This window comes from Eptesicus fuscus, chromosome 11, assembly GCF_027574615.1.
Source record: "Eptesicus fuscus isolate TK198812 chromosome 11, DD_ASM_mEF_20220401, whole genome shotgun sequence".
In the NCBI taxonomy this organism is placed as follows: domain Eukaryota; kingdom Metazoa; phylum Chordata; class Mammalia; order Chiroptera; family Vespertilionidae; genus Eptesicus; species Eptesicus fuscus.
The window spans coordinates 79917848-79935533 of NC_072483.1; the positions used below are offsets into that span (position 1 = coordinate 79917848).

Sequence of the window (17686 nt, forward strand, 5' to 3'; positions counted from 1 at the left end):
GGTTTCTAACGACCATTCCAGGTCTCGGTCAGCTGCATCCTGATTTTTCCCTCTTCGTGAGCTTCTGACTTGCCTTACCCTTCTTTTTCTTAACCTTTTTTTTTTTTTTTTTTTTGCTTCCATCTTTTTCCTCCTCCTCGTTCCCTTCTTTGCTTTCTGCCTCTCCTAACTCCTAATGGGTCATCTGACATGATCAGGGAATGTTGCTTTTATTTCTACTCTATTTCTCTGTCCCTTTTAAACCTGGGGTCTTTGTTGTTTTTCGGTTAATGTGTCTTACATTGGCCTCTGCTCAGGTCTTCTCTGAAAAGCCATATTTCTTCCATTTCTCCCACATACATGCATACAGGCAGTTGTTTGTTTTGCCTTAATTTTTTCAAGTTGTAGTTGCTTCTCCATATAACAAAATCATTTCTCTAGTTTTGGTAAATAGAATAGTGTTTATGTGGATAGTAAGTCCATTTTTGTCACGATTTTGTTACTTTATAAATTTCCCAGTCATTTGACCAATGCTCTTCAAAATCTTCATATTTAGAAATTTACACAAGATATGACAATTTTAGAGAATTTTCGTACTAGAATTAAATAGGTTGGACAATAAATCTTCCTATAAACCAAAGGCAGATCCAGTTCAGGTCAAAACTATGGGTGTAAACCTGGGTCGATCTAGACTGCACATCTTGCTTCCATTTAGGGACTAAGTCCGTTTTAGAAATCTTCCATTTCTATACGGTGGGTCAGGATTCTCAGGCCAAAATCCTAGAGCTGCCTCTGACCCCAGATGCCCTCGAAAGTCCTGTCCCTGTAGCAGTGAAGGCTGTTTAAGAGGGGAGTCAGGGTCTGTCACTAACCCGCTCACATGACTGCTCTGGGCCTCAGACTTCTCATAACCTATTAAGTAAGGAAGCTGAGTTTAAAGACCACTCGGGGCCTTTCCTTGTTTACTGTTTGATGAGTCAGTAATGTCATAACTAGGACCAAAATGAATAGAGACCTAAATCAGATTTACTTCAGGTACATAACCAATGAGTTCAACAGAGAAGTAAAATCCTGTTGACCACACCACGAGGATTTTCTGGAACTGTCTCAATTGAAAATGATTTAATCATTTCCCTCACAGATAATCCAGATGTACTATGTCAGACTGTGTGGTCTGTTTGGGAGCTCAGCACATGGTGGATCAGGTAACTGTACTTTACTCTCTGCAAATGCTTCCACAGAAATTCCATGAGGCTGTGTCTTGACAAGGCCACACCCCTTGAGGCACTTTCTGTAGTACAGAAAAACTGGATGAAGTGGCCCCCATCCCATATATTCTTCTGAATAAGAAATTTATGTTCACCCTGGCCAGGTGGCTCAGTTGGTTGGGGTGTCATTCTGTATACCAAAAGGTTGTGGATTTAATTCCTGGTCGGGGCACATACCTAGGCTACAGGTTTGATCCCTGGTCAGGGGGCATACAGGAGGCAATCAATCCATGTTTCTCTTACATCAATGTTTCTCTCTCTCTCTCTCTCTCTCTCTCTCTCTCTCTCTCTCTCTCTCTCTCTCCCTCCCTCCCTCCCTCCCTCCCTCCTTCCCTCCTCCTTCCCTCCCTCCCTCCTTTCCTTCCTCCCTCTCTGAAGTCAATAAACATATTCTTGGATGAGGATTTAAAAAATAAAGAAGAAATTTATGTTCTTGGGTTCATCTTTGCCATTCAACAACTGAAGAAAATTGAAATTATTTTATCTTGTATTCCCTAAGACTTAGTTTCCAGCAGGAGGCAAAATGTAATTTGATGACCACTCACAAATCTACCCAATTACATCAACTCAAAATTCAATTATCACATAGTTTCCTAAGTCTAAGTAGAAATTGTCACCTTTGGGAAAGGATCAGATAAGAGCTAATTGGTGACATCATAATCCACCCTCAGAGAAGTGCTTGCTTAGCCAGAAGCCCAGCAGTGTTAGAGCAGCTCCACGATGGGTAAAGAGGGGTGGGGAGCAGCTAATTAGAGAAGACAGTTTTCTGTTTATATACAAACATCCCAGCACTGAGCCACGATAAGGAGCTCAAAGGTTAATTATGGGAAAATGAGGTTTTAGCAAAACTTTTTGAAATAGGAAAATCCCCTATGCTTTTTATTTTCCAATTTCAAGGACCTATGATTACGATGAGTACTATTCATAATTGAATGAGAACTCAGAATATCCTCACTGACTGCTGGTGTTTTCAAACTTGAGCAGAATCCACAGACTGTTTTCCCTTAACTCTCTGTGAACTTGCACAGCCTAGATCCCTAGATTTCACTGTACCCACCTGTCGATGAGGAGACATGACAAGCAGAGAAAATAGTGAGGGGCAACTTCCACAGGCCTCTGGCCAAGCAAATGCAAACCAAATCATACTGGACATCATTTCACAATGTGTGACCATTTTGATTCTTCCATGTCATCAGCTAGCTTGTTACTAGTGAGTGGCAGGTGGCTTTGTGTTCTGTGAATGGGGTCTTTTGGTTGGACTTTTAGAGGAGGGGCCATTTGTCAAGTGCAGCAGCCTCTTCATCAAAGTCTCCCCAACAGTCGTCCAGATTCTAAATGCTGCACAATGGCCGAGGAATGCTCGCATTCGCATGGAAGGTAAATGACAAATCAGGGGGAAGGAATTAGCCAGTGCATACAGGAATGCAATGAGAAAGAGCTTTTTTTTTGTTTTTGTTTTTTCCTTGTCCAAGTTACTAGTGCTCTGTCCCTCTCCCCCTGTAGATTTTGAATTCCGTGGCGGTGCCAAGGGAGTGAAGGTAACAGACATAAAAGAATCATTTGTGCCCATTTCCCAATCCCACAGATCTCTATTGGCTGCAGGCCTTGAACATGACACTGCAATTTCCTGGTGCCACACATGAGTAATAAGCAGCTGTTTCTGAAACTGTGGTTTGGAGAAGGCAAGCACTAGGTTATTTTTTAACTTAATTGTAATTTTTGATTGGTCTGCAAGAAAGTAAATCAAATAAAGTCTGTTGTCTTAGTCTGCAAGAAAGCCATAGGCCTCAAATTCCAATGCTGACCATCTTGACCAGAATAGAAGAGGGGGAGGGAGAGAATGAATGTGTGTATCCCTGAACTGGAAGTTCAACCAGGCAGCGTCCATGGGAAGCATAGTGGGTGTATCTGTCAGCTAACTGGAGCATGGAAAGTAATATTTGATGGTTCCTGAAGAAGTACCTGAAATGATAGAGTGAACCGAATTTGGAGAGAGACCACAAAAGTGAAAAATAGCAAAATCAGGAAGAAGAAGAAGGTATCAGTGTGATGCTGCAGTTTGTCCTTATCCTACTTGCAATGAGAGGACATATCATTCTAAGTTACAAATGGAAGTGTGTATTCTTTGAATACCCGGTCAGGAAAATACCTCTGACATATTCATTTATGCATGCTCTCCAAGTAAATAAAATCAGACCGGTCCCTTCTTTAGTACAAGAAATTAAGCTGAATGGAAAACAGCAACAAACTCTTTTGCCCTGTTTCAGACATCTGCCTTTTCTCAAGAAGACAGGGCAACTTGGTATATGGAGAAGGTGAGGGAGGGTGAGTGCAGGGGGTTAAGGAGATGGAGGAAGAGGAGGAAGCTTTCTGCTAACTACTTTGTCATGATTTTGCTCATGGAGGCAGGCACTTTGGGGAAAAATAATAGAGCGGTAACTAAATCTCATCCAGAGGCCTATTTTGCAATCACTTATGACATATCCAAATGACCACCTGGTTAATGGTCTTGTGACTTTTTAAAAAACCATTTTCATTATTTTTAAATTACAATTGACATGCATTATTATATTAGTTTCAGGTGTACATCTCAATGATTAGACAATACATAACGTATTAAGCAGTCATACTGATAAATCTCATACTCATCTAACACCATACATATTAGAATATTATTGACTACTAGAGGCCCGATGCACAAAATTCCTGCAAGAGTAGGCCTTCAGCCCTGACCGGTTTGGCTCAGTGGATAGAGCGTCGGCCTGTGGACTGAAGGGTCCCGGGTTTGAGTCCGGTCCAGGGCATGTACCTTGGTTGCGGGCACATCCCCAGTGGGGGGGGGGGGGGTGCAGGAGGCGGCTGATCGATGTTTCTCTCTCGATGTTTCTAACTCTCTATCCCTCTCCCTTCCTCTATGTAAAAAATCAATAAAATATATATATATATATTAAAAAAGAGTAGGCCTTCACAGCTCTGGCTGCCTTGGCCCTCATGGCCCCAGCTGCATCATGGCCCCGCGGCCCCACCCACTGCCCACTGGTCATTCCAGAAGGTCGTTCCAGAAGGTCATTCTGCTGTCGGGTCTAATTAGCATATTAGCTCTTTATTATATAGGCCAGTGATGGCGAACCTCTGACACGCGTGTCAGTGCCATTTCTGATGACACGCGGCCGCTGAGGCGGCTGCATGCCGAGGATGAAACATTTATGTTATTTAAACTATAAATATCGCGAAATAATGTTTTTTCGTCAAAGTGACACACTACCCGAGTTATGCTCAGTTTTTTTGGCGAAGTTTGACATACCAAGCTCAAAAGGTTGCCCATCACTGATATAGGCTATTCCCTATGCTGTACTGTACATCCCCATGACTATTCTGTAACAACTAATTTGTAATTCTTAATCCCTTCACCTTTTACTCCCATCCCCCCAAAACCCCCTCCCATCTGGCAACTGTCAAAATGTTCGTTGTATTTGTGAATCTGTTTCTGTTCTGCTTATTCATTTGTTTTTATTTTATTACTAGAGGCCCGGTGCACAAAATTCATGCATAGGGGTTGGGGGGGGGGGGTTCCTTAGCCCGGCCTGCACCCGCTCATAATCTGGGATCCCTCTCACAATCTGGGACCTCTGGCTCCTAACTGCTCGCCTACCTGCCTACCTGATCACCCCTAACCACTCTACCTGCCTGCCTGATCACCCCTAACTGCTCACCTGCCTGCCTGATTGCCCCTAACCATTCACCTGCCTGCCTGCCTGCCTGATCACCCCTAACCATTTCCTTGCCTGCCTGATCGCCCCTAACTTCCTCTGCCTCGGCCCCACCACTGCAGCTTTGTCTGGAATGATGTCCTGAAGGTCGTTCAGTTGTCTGGTCTAATTAGCATATTATGCTTTTATTATTGTAGATTATTGTGCTAGTCCTCACTGGAGAATATATATGTTTTTATTGATTTGAGAGAGAAAGAAAGAGACAGAGAGAGAGGGGGAGAATGAAACATTGATGTAACATCAACTGCATGTGCCCTGACCAGGGATTGAACCCCCAACCTTTCAGTGTATGGGACAATGCTCCAACCAACTGAGCCACACCAGCCAGGGCTAGTTTTGTTTTTTAGATTCAATTGTTGATAGATATGTATCTATTGCCCCTTTATTGTTCATATTTTTTATCTTTTGTTTTTTCTACTTCTTAAAGAAGACCCTTTAACATTTCATGTAATACTGGTTTGGTGGTGATGAACTCCTTTAGCTTTTTCTTGTCTGGGAAGCTCTTTATCGGTCCTTCTATTCTAAATGATAGTTTTGCTGGGTAGAGTAATCTTAGTGTAGGTCCTTGCTTTTCATCACCTTAAATATTTCTTGCCAATCTCTTCTTGCTTGAAAAGTTTCTGTTCAGAAACCAACTGACAATCTTATGGAGCTCCCTTATAGGTAACTAACTGCTTTTCTCTTGCTGCTTTTAAGATTCTCTTTGTCTTTAACCTTTTGCATTTTAATTATGATGTGTCCTGGTGTAGGCCTCTTTGGGTTTATCTTGTTTGGGAATCTCTGTGCATCTTGAACTTGTATGTCTATTTCCTTCACCAAGTTAGGAAAGTTTTCTGTCATTAATTTTTCAAATAGGTCTTTAATTTCTTGCGCTCTTTCTTCTCCTACTGGATCCACATGATGTGAATGTTGGTATGCTTGAAGTTCCCCCAAAGGCTCTTTACACTATTCTCAATTTATTTGGAATCTGTTTTCTTTTTGTTGTAGGACTATTCTCCATGGTGGGCCTCACTGAGGACTATTGTCACTCTAGGGATGCACTCCAGTTTAGGGTTCTCAAATCTGACTTCCATCAGGCTGTGTACTTGTTTGCTTGTTGGCCATTTGACCTTGCCCAACCCATAGTCATTTTCCAGGTCCATTGGCATTCTAATAGTTCTTTTGTACTTTTCATTCTCATTTAGAAACTAAGGGTAGGAGCTCCTTGGGCTTTGGTCTTCTTTAAGGCTGCCATCTTCCTGGTGTTTGTGGAATATGGCCTTAACCCTAAGCCCCCACCAAGATGGCTAGGAAATGGGATTAGAAGTTGTAAGACTCTGGGGCAGGAGCAGATGATGGGAGGTAGGTCACTTGATTTTGTTTTTAAACAATTATCCAAAGTAAAGATATATCTGATTTTTCTTTTTTTTTTTTAATTTGTATTAATATATTTGATTTTTTAAAAGAACCCTTGGAGATGTCACATTTGGAACCTACTACTTTGTTGTGATGAAACCTCTAGACGAGAAGCAAAAATAGTTGGATCCTGTTCCCAGTGCTGCTAGTAGTTGTAGTCAAAGATAAGATTTAAACCTTCTAAATATATCTTTATCCCTGGACAATTATAAGTATAAACTTTTCCTTTCTGAAATATTAAAGATATGTTTGTAAATTCTAAAACATAGACTATTACCTCACTTTCTGGAAGGAAATCTTTCAGCAGCTTTAGCCCTTTGGAACATGGCCATGAACTTAAGCTGACAAATAGGAAGAGCAATTAATCAAATGAAAAGAAGCCAAAGGAGTCCCTGAATAGCTGAGCTTCCACCAGGGCCATGCACTCTTTATGCTCCTCCCTAAATCACCCAGCAGAATGATTGAAAATATTTGTGACACAAAAACAGCCCTAAGATATAACCACTGCAGCCAAGGAAAAAGACGAGAAAGCATCTTTGGTCAATCAACAAGAACTTAGGTGCCTGGCAGAAATGGGATATTTAAGACAAGTATGAGACTCAGTCTTGCCTCCAAGCAATTTACATTCTCTTAGGTTACTCCACATAAAATTTACATTTTTTAAGTAAAATCACCATTTTATAGTTAGGATCACCATTTCGAGATATTCAATCAACAGTTGGATAAGCAAAACAATCACATGTTAAGCATTAGTAAAGAGTACAAAACAGCATCAAGTTTTATATTAAATTACATGGTGTGCTTGATGTAAAAGTAATTTATGTGAAGCACAAGAGATCCAAACAGTGAAGTTGCCAAAGATGGCTTTCCAGATCAAGCCAGAATAGATCGGAGCCATGAAGCCTAGGTGAAGTCAAAAAAGTGTTTTAAGAAGAGAAGCAAAACTTCAGGCAGAGGAAATGACATGGGTGAAGGCACAAGAACAAGAGTAAGCATATTCTACATGAGGAAACATTTGCTCACAACACAAGTGACATCATAAGAAATGGAAAAAGAATTTGGATAGGTAGTGTGGAATCAGCTTATGGACTACCTACACACCAGGCAAAATGTAAGCTCCAGTTTGGCCCAGTTCACTCTTGTATGGAGAATATGGGACATAGTAATTCAATATAATTCTCTGAAATGAATGAGTGAAGAGTTTTTAATAATGTTAAAATAATAATTCACCAAGTTTTGAGGGAAGAGATGATACATGATAAAAGTGGTATCTAAAACTGATTAGTATATATATTTGGTCAGATCAAAGGAAAAATATAGGCATCTGGAAATAAAACTAGAAGATTGACAGGAGAGATAAGAGTGTGGGGCAGGATGGAAAAAGGAGACTTACACTAGAGATATTTAGAAGAGAATCAACTTAACCTTGAAAACATTAAGCTAAGTGAAAGAAGCCACATATTGTATCATTCCATTTATATGAAATGCCCCAAATAGGTAAACCTATAGAGACAGAAACTAGACTGGTGCTTGGTTAGGGCTTGGGGAGCAGTTTAGGGGAAAGGGAGTAATTGCTAATGGGTACAAGGTTTTGTGGAAAAATTGAAGAGATACTCAAAAATTGATGGTGGTGATAGTATACAACTCCGTGAATAAACTAAATGCCATTTAATTGTAGACTTTAAAAAGGTGTATTACATGGTATGTGAATTATATCTCACTAAAGCTGTAATTTGAAAAGAGAGGAAATCAATAAAATGTGGTGAATGACAATATATATGTTCCTCGTGGAGAAAATGAGCCACTCACTACACTCCATAATTTCCAGTTTGATTCTAACACCATTATTTCTTAATATTATGTTAGGAGCACTGAGTGATGCAATAAAACATGAAACGTAAATAGGAGGTATAATATTAGAAAGCAAGGGACCAGTTTATTACTTTCAGAAAACCCAAAAGAATCCCCTAAAAATGCTTTGCATCCCTGAAAATACAGTAAAATTATAGTCATATATAAGGTATACACAAATGTCAATATATTCTAATATGTCAGCAATGGCTAATAAGAAAAAAATTTTACACAAAATGCAATTTTGAAATAACCTAAATATAATAAACTAGAGGCCCGGTGCACGAAATTTGTGCATGGGGAGGTGGGAGTGTCCCTTAGCCCAGCCTGCACCCTCTCCAATCTGGGACCCCTCAAGGGATGTCTGACTGCCCGTTTAGGCCCGATCCTACCGGGATCGGGCCTAAACGGGCAGTCGGACATCCCTCTCACAATCCAGGACTGCTGTCTCCCAACTGCTTGCCTGCCTGACTGCCTTCCTGGTTGCCCTAACTGCTTCTGCCTGCCAGCCTGATCACCCCCTAACCACTCCCCTGCCAGCCTGATTGATGCCTAACTGCTCCCCTGCCAGCCTGTTTGCCCCTAACTGCCCTCCCCTGCAGGCCTGGTCACCCCTAACTGCCCTCCCCTGCAGGCCTGGTCCCCCCCAACTGCTCTCCCCTACAGGCCTGGTCCCCCCCAACTGCTCTCCCCTGCAGGCCAGGTCCCCCCCAACTGCCCTTCCCTGCAGGCCAATTTCCCTCCTCTGCCGACCTGGTCACCCCTAACTGCCCTCCCCTGCAGGCTTGATCACCCCCAACTGCCCTCCCTTGCAGGCCTGGTCCCTCCCAACTGCCCTCCCCTGCTGGCCTGATTGCCCACAACTGCCCTCCCTTGCAGGCATGGTCCCTCCCAACTGCCCTCCCCTGCTGGCCATCTTGTGGTGGCCATCTTGTGTCCACATGGGGGCATCCATCTTTGACCACATGGGGACAGCCATCTTGTGTGTTGGAGTGATGGTCAATTTGCATATTACTCTTTTATTAGGTAGGATAGAGGCCTGGTGCATGGGTGGGGGCCAGCTGGTTTGCCCTGAAGGGTGTCCTGGATCAGGGTGGGGGTTCTCTTGGGGCATGGGGTGGCCTGGGCGAGGGGCCTGTGGTGGTTTGCAGGCCGGCCACGCCCCCCAGCCACCCAAGGTGAGGCCCTGGTATCTGGGATTTATTTATCTTCTATAATTGAAACTTTGTAGCCTTGAGTGGAGGCCTGGGCTGGCCAGGGTGTGCGGAAAGCTTGGCTTCCTCCATTGCCGGGGAAACCCAAGCCTCCTGCTTGCTCTGTGGCTGCAGCCATCTTGTTTGGGTTAATTTGCATACTCACTCCTGATTGGCTGGTGGGTGTGGCTTATGGGTGTAGCAGAGTGATGGTTAATTTGCATATTGCTCTTTTTATTAGATAGGATGTGAGTGGCATATACAAGGAAAGAAAACAAATTTTTATTAAAACTATAATAAATGAAAATGTAATAAAATGGAGACCTATATCAGGTTCTTTGATAGGAAGACTAACTATTATAAAGCTCTCAGTCCCCAAATTAATTTTTTAAAGCTTATTAAATAAGTTTGGTGAGATATTTCAAAAGCCTGTAAGGTATTCTCATACCCTTTGCCTCAAGGAGATCATCTAAAATGGGGAAAGCTTGTCCTAACTGGTTTGGCTAAGAGGATAGAGCATCGGCGTATGGACTGAAGGGTCCCAGGTTCGATTCCAGTCAAGGGCATGTACCTTAGTTGCAGGCACATCCCCAGTATGTGCAGGAGGCATCTGATCAATGTTTCTCTCTCATCAATGTTTCTAACTCTCTATCCCTCTCCCTTCCTCTCTGTAAAAAATCAATAAAAAATATTTTTTTAAAACTGGGGATTTCACTATAAATAAATAAATAAATAAATAAATAAATAAATAAATAAATAAGATGGGGAAAGCTTTATGCACAAGACGCCCAGGCTGCTCCTGTAGATCCCAGGTGATAACTGTCAGGTCCTCCTCAAGGTTTTCTCTTCTCACCCTCGGTTCCTTCAAGCAGCCTTTACTCACCTGCTGTCCAGAACTGTTGTACATCCTGATGTTTCCCCCTGAGTGGACTATAGTTTGCGCCTCTCTTTAAATGTGTCATTAATCTTGGTTGTTTAGGAAAGAGTAATGTAAGCAAAACCAAGTGGAACTGAAGTATTGTCACCACAATTTAGAAATAACCCTATGACACATTGGAAAGTGTTTACTGGTGGTTGGGTATATGATTTGGTAGTGGTTATTTCTTAGAAAGTGTGTCATGTGTTCGTATTAGGAGTACGCTTTACTGGGGTTTATCGAAGTTAATGGCCCTTGAGAAAATAAAAATAAAAAAGCTCTATCTATGGCTTTCTAAAGAGGAAATAAGTTAAAAATGGTGGAAAACGGACTTGCTTGACAGAAAAACAGCCAGCATAATTTCTACCCTCTTATATTAAGAAAAAAAATCCACTTTTATAAAGCAGTAAACCTGATTTTTCTGTTCACTTTCTGTACCTTGATGCAACACGATATACATTGTTTTTAAAAATGCAAAAAAGACAACTGTATACAAAGTGAAAGATTTGCTTTTCCCATTTCTTCCCTTCCCTAAAGTTAACCACTGTTATTTTGAAAACATCATGAGATTATACTGTGACCTTTAAAACCACTTCAGCCCTAGACGGTTTGGCTCAGTGGATAGAACATAGGCCTGCGGACTGAAGTGTCCCGGTTCGATTTCAGTCAATGGCACATGCCCAGGTTGTGGTTTCAATCCCCAGTAGGGGGTGTGCAGGAGGCAGCAGATCAATGATTCTCTCTCACCATTGATGCTTCTATCTTTCCCTCTCCCTTCCTCTCTGAAATCAATAAAAAATAAAAATAAAAATATATATATATTTTAAAACCACTTAAGTTTTTATCTCCAGTATTATGCATAGCTTCATTTTTAGCAAAATACATTGTTACATTCCTTACAGACTTATATTTCTGTAATGTTAGTTACTACTAATTTACTCACCTTGGCATTGTAATTTCCACTTAGGTATGATTTGCATGGCCCTTGGATCTTATTTTTATGTAAAATTGTCACTTAAACTATAAATTCATTTGAAAGCATACAGCTATTTCCAAATATTATTAACTATTTTCAAATTAAATTTTATCTTCCTTTTTTTCTTATTAAAATCAGCATGTATATATATATATATATTTGCACTAATAGAGAGAAATAAAGGCAGGTTTTATCTTGTTGGTACACGAATTGCTGAGCACTTTGAAGCCCATCATTTTAGAGAAGTGAGGAGAGATCAGACTAACCATTGGTCCCAAAAGCAGATTGTGTGCAGGTGTGGTACCTGTGGGAGGCGGGCAGATGCCGGACACGAGGGCCTGGTGGGAACAGCTATCGACAGGAGGCACGTGCCCCGGGGGGAGCAAGCTGCCTGTCCCAGGCAGGATCATCACCATGCTAGAGTTCAGGCCTAGCTCTGCTAGATCTAATGATTTTTCAAAAGAAACCCCAAATATTCATTTTTATGTGAAATATCCCCATTATTTTATTTATTTTAAAATAGATTTTTATTTATTTCAGAGAGAAAGGGAGAGGGAGAGAGAGATAGAAACATCATTGATGAAAGAGAATTATTGATCGGCTGCCTCCTGCACATCCCATACTAGGGATCAAGCCCACAACCAGGGCATGTGTCCAGACCAGGAATCCAACCGTGACCTCCTAGTTCAGTGGTCGGCAAACTCATTAGTCAACAGAGCCAAATATCAACAGTACAACGATTGAAATTTTTTTTGAGAGCCAAATTTTTTTAAACTTAAACTATATAGGTAGGTACATTGTTATTAACTTAATTAGGGTACGTGATATTTTGTGGAAGAGCCGCACTCAAGGGGCCAAAGAGCCGCATGTGGCTCGCGAGCCACAGTTTTTCGACCACTGTCCTAATTCATAGGTCGATGCTCAACCACTGAGCCATGCCAGCCAGGCTCCCAATTGTTAAAATGGCTCATTCTTTAAAACACTAAGAGATTTTTTTAAAAAACTCTTCAGGCTGAATATGACCCTCTGCCTGCCAAATTTGCAACCTCTTTATATTAATATACTTGTCAGCAAAAGAAACCATTTTTCCACATTTGTTCTGTGTTCTTGGGGAAATAGTGAAAAAACTATCCTATTAATTCATCAGAGAAAGGGAATTGTTGAATAGACAACATAAAGTATGAAGGTCTACATTCATACTTACCCTGGATGTTTCCAGTCTATTTCGGGAACCCCACCGCATTCCTCTTACACCACACCATAACTGTGAGTCGGTCCATGCAAGTGGGGCTCCCCGTTTGTTGGTCTTCAATCCCCTACACCCCACTACAAAGAAAGAAGAATACAAAAGAAATTTCAACATCTTCATTTTCCAACCTCCAGTGGTTTAAACCAGAGGGTTCTTTTGGAGCGAAAATACTATGTCTTTTCTTTCTCAGAGTTGCTGAGAAATTATAATTAGAGGTTTTCCTGTTGTGTAAAGGAAAGGAATTCCAGTTCTCCTCATCTGCAAGATTTCTGTGCTCAATGACTTTCCCTGTTCCATTTCTCTTTCTGCAGGTAATAGAGGGAAAGCTGGCTCCATTCCTGGGCAAGGTCATTAAATTTGCCAGCGCTCACGTGTACAGCTGCAGTCTTTGCAGCCAGAAGGGGTTCATCTGTGAAATCTGCAACAATGGAGAGATCCTCTACCCTTTTGAGGATATTTCAACAAGCAGGTACGGAATCTCATCTTATATAAACGTACACCTGAATGTGTCACATGCAGTCTTATTTGGCCAGATCAGACCAACTTTTAGTCAAGTACTGTATCTCTTGTCTTATCCTGAATCAGATTTCCCTTATTCCTAGAGAACATTTTTTACCCTTTGGTTTTCTATATTTATTTGTAACTCACCTCACTACCTTTATCCAGAATGAGATAACAGAGTTGCAAAGAAACATCGCCTGGCTCTGCCTTATTAGGTAACAAAGAGTGTTCAGATTCAATTTTAGAACAAAGACTGGGGAGGAGGAATCCTCACAACCATTTCAGGGCCAAGTGATAGATGATGGGGAATAGTCTCGGAGGAAGGCCAAAACTGGATGGATTATGAGGACTCAAGCGAGAGGACCCTGGTGAACAGCTGCCTGGCTCACCACATGCTCTTATCCACAGATGCACTGCAGTACAGTGATGAAAGTTTCAGGACCGAAAGAGAGAAAAGTGGGAGTTTATGTGGGATTATTCTTCTAACCAAAGTAATATTTGGGCATCATCACATCTATTGATTGACAGATGATTTTTCCCTCCCACTAACTTGAGAGCAGGGCTTTTCTTGAATAACAAAATGATACATACCACTTTTCCCTTTATCTGAAAAGCATGATAGAAATATACATTTTTGTGTGTGTGTGTGTGTACACTGGCTTTTTTGGGCATGAATGTCATGGCCCATTTCCCACCCTGCAGGCCTCACTTACATTGTGGTTCAGAACAGAAGGTGAGGATGGAGCCAGGGAGAGTTGAAGCATGTAGGGCAGAGTTAAGATATTACGAGTTGACTCAGCCCTTCTGGCTTCTTCTTAAACCCAACGACTCTTTGTAAACATCCAGGAACTTGGGTTGTTCCCACACATAGAAAGACAGACATATAAACACACAGATAAAAAACATACTCTCCAGCCTCCAGTTTCCTGAGTGGCTAGGTACTTAGCTCATAACCTTGAGATTATATGCTAATTAAAAAGGTGCACCACACAAAAACTTAAACAGAAATGTTCATAACAGCAGTATTCATAATAGCCAAAAAGTAGAAACAACATAAATGTCCATCAACTGATGAGGGGATAAACAAAATGTGGTATGTCCATGTAATGAATATTATTATTCAGCCTAAAAAGGAATGAGGTTCTGATACATGCTGCCATATGGATGAATCTTGAAAATATTATGCTAAGTGAAAGACCATATATTGTCTGTTCTAATTATATGAAATGTCCCAAATAAGCAAATACACAGAGACAAAATAGGTTAGTGGTTGCCTAGGGTTTGGGGGAAGGAGAATAGGGACTACTAATGGATATGGATATTTTTGGGAGATGGTAAAAATGTTTTGCAATTAGATTATGATTATAGTTACATGGTCTTGTGAATACACTGAAAATCAGTGAACTGTATACTTCCTTTTTTGCCCAAATCAGGAATTAAAAAGGGTACAGCAATTAAAAGAATTATAAGGAAGTACCATATCAACGACTTCATATCAATAAGCTGTACAACTTAGATGAAATGGATAAATTTCTAAAAAGACAAATTACCAAAAGTGACTCAAGAATAGAAATATGAATAGACATATAGCAAGTAAAGAAATTGAATTAGTAAATTTTAAATCTTCCCATAAAAAAGGCAAATGGTTTTACCAGTGAATTTTGTTGAATATTTAAAGAAAAAATACCAATCTTTCATACAAGGATAAAGAGGGGCATTATGTAATGATAAAGGGTAATTGATGTTACCCAAAAAGACATAACACATGAGGCAAAAACTGAAAAAACTGCAAGGAGACACATATGAATCATATATATATATATATATATATATATATATATATATATATATATATAAATATATATATATATATCCCCATTATTTTTTAATTGATTTTATTGGGGTGACATTGGCTAATCTATAGTAAAAAAAAAGCATAATATGCTAATTAGACCAGACAGCCAAACAACCTTCCGGACATCCTTCCAGACGACCTTCCGGACAAAGCCGGGACTGCGAGGGCCGAGGCAAGCTGCTGCAGCTGCAAGGGCAGAGCCCTTTGCACAAATTTCGTGCATTGGGCCTCTAGTAAAATTATATAGTTTTCAGGTGTACAATTCTACAATACATCATTTGCATATATTATATTGTGTATTCACTACCCCAAGTCAAGTCTCCTTCCATCATCATTTATCTCCCCTACAAATAAGTGGAAGCATATACCGTGTTCCTGGATAAGAAGAATTAACATCATTAAAATGTCCATACTATCCAAAGCAATCTAGATTCAATGCAATTATATCTTCACTATTTATAGTTAGAGACTTCAATACCCCTCTATCAGTACTGGCAGAACCAGCAGACAGAAAATCAGTAAGCATATAGCTAAACTGCAAAGCATTATCAATCAACAGGATCCAATTGACATCTTTGTCAATTCATGTGGTTCATCAACAACAACAGAACACACATTCTTCTCAAGCTCACATTTACCAAGAGAGATCACTTTCTGGGCTTAAAACACATCTGAACAAGCTTAAAAGCATCATGCAAAGTATGCTCTCAGACCACAATGAAATTAAACTGGTAATCAATAATAAAAAGATGCCTGGAAAACGCCAAAATATTTGGGGAGTAAACAATGTACTTCTAAATAACACAAATTGATAACTTATATCCACAAAAAAAACCTGCACATGGATATTTATAGCAGCTTTAAATACTCATCCTGAACTGGAAACAAACAAAATGTTCTTTGGTGGGTGGATGGGTAAATAAAATGTGGTACAGTCGGTCCTTAGACAGCACAGGGCTTAAGGGGCTGCACATAAAAATCTCCCGGGAGACCTGTTGGTTGTTTTTAACCCTGAGACTCTCTACCTTCAAAGGCTCCCCAGGTGGTTGGTTCTGCATCACAGCCCGAAGGTAGACCTCCTCTAAAGTAGCTGTGGTCATAGTCAGGGTTGCTGGTTTCTCAAAGCCAAAATGACATCAGTGCAGATGTCTGTGGGCTCCTGGGAGCCTTTACCCAGGAAAGAAGGATTCATGCTGTTTGGGCCCTCTCTTTCTCCCTTGCTCCAATGCACCTCTCTAAGTTTGCACAACCATCTGAGTCGCCTCCCTGGACTTCCAGGATGATAATGCTTTTCAGGAACCTGTTGAGCTATTTCTTGATGTTTAGTTTCCAGTTCAACACTGGGAGCGGTTTATACAAATCTATAGGAAAGGATAGAAAGAAACACTAATAAATGATTTAGTAAAAGAAACTTTAACCAGAAATAGAATTGCAGATGTAAAACATGTTCATAAAGATGTGCTAATAAGTGTGGTAAGTAAAAATAAATTTGAGTAAGGGGGTTAATTTTTAAATCTATATGTAACTGAAAATCTTTATGGATGAAGTTGGATGGTATCTGGGATATGCTTCATAATAGTCTGACAGTGGGAGAGAGGGAACAGATATGGATGAAAGATTGATCATGGTTGAAGCTAGGTGATAGGTATACAAAAGTGTATTATACTCTTCTCTCTACTTCTGAGTATGTCTGAAATTTTCCATAATAAAACATGTGTAAAAATCTCAGAAATGGCCCTAGCCGGTTTGGCTCAGTGGATAGAGTGTCGGCCTGCAGACTGAAGGGTCCAGGTTCCATTTGGTCAAGGGCACATAACTTGGTTGCAGGCTCCCCTCCCCCAACCCTCGTGCGGGCCCTGGTCGGGGCAAGTGCAGAAGGCAACCAATCGATGTGTTTCGCTCACATTGATATTTCTCTCTGTCTCCCTCTCTCTTCCCCTCTCTCTAAAAACCAATGGAAAAATATCCTCGGGTGAGGATTTTTAAAAAATCGCAGAAATGGAGTATGTAGTGAATTTCTTACCACACATATCCTTGCCCAGCTTGATAAATTCAGCCCCTCCGTGTCCTCAGAATTATATTCAATATACTTTGAGATTCAGATATCATTGAATGGCATAATTCAGTTTTTAAAAATCCTACAAGCATTAGAACTATTAGATTTATAGTTCTTTCAGGACGCGATTTATTGAGTGGGCTGTGTTTGTGCGTTGGGCTAGGCTCGTGAACATGGCGTGCTCCTTGCTCATGAATAGTTGGCAGCCTCCGGCCGGAGAGCCGCTCGCCAAGCCATGAGGAGGTTGATGGGAGTGTGGGAGAAGCCACAGCCAGGGTGTGAACCCGAAGCTCCCACAGGTGGTGTGTCATCAACAGGAATGATGTACACTGCAGATGAAAAAGAAGTTCCACCAGAGCATTAGAGGGCCTCTCTCTCTGACTCTCAAGCACTGATTTAGGTATTTAGAATTCCACTATACTTGGTTTTAACATGCTTATTGATTAAGACCATCTAGCAGACATGGGTCAACTCTTCAGACTTTTTTCCTTGTCAAATTAATTGTTATACAGGAGGAAACGTCATAAATGTGTAATTTAAAAATAGAGCCTTAGTAATTTTCAGAACACCATCTCCAGCACACGGAGAGACTGTTCTGGGATTGTAGGGCGCATGGCTCCAATACTCACTGGTACCAATGCTAGCAATTTACATCTCTCACTTAATTTCATGCCAGC

The 17686-nt window shown here is 40.8% G+C and overlaps 1 protein-coding gene across 3 annotated transcripts in view; it reads left to right on the forward strand.

Annotated features, from left to right (window-relative positions):
* PLEKHM3 (pleckstrin homology domain containing M3) overlaps positions 1-17686 on the forward strand; it is a 146328-nt gene that overhangs the window by 110707 nt on the left and 17935 nt on the right. For all 3 annotated transcript variants that reach the window (XM_008145227.3, XM_054723175.1, XM_054723176.1), the window contains exon 6: positions 12909-13066. In XM_008145227.3, the coding sequence (XP_008143449.2) occupies positions 12909-13066 (158 nt within the window). The remainder of the gene's footprint in view (positions 1-12908; positions 13067-17686) is intronic.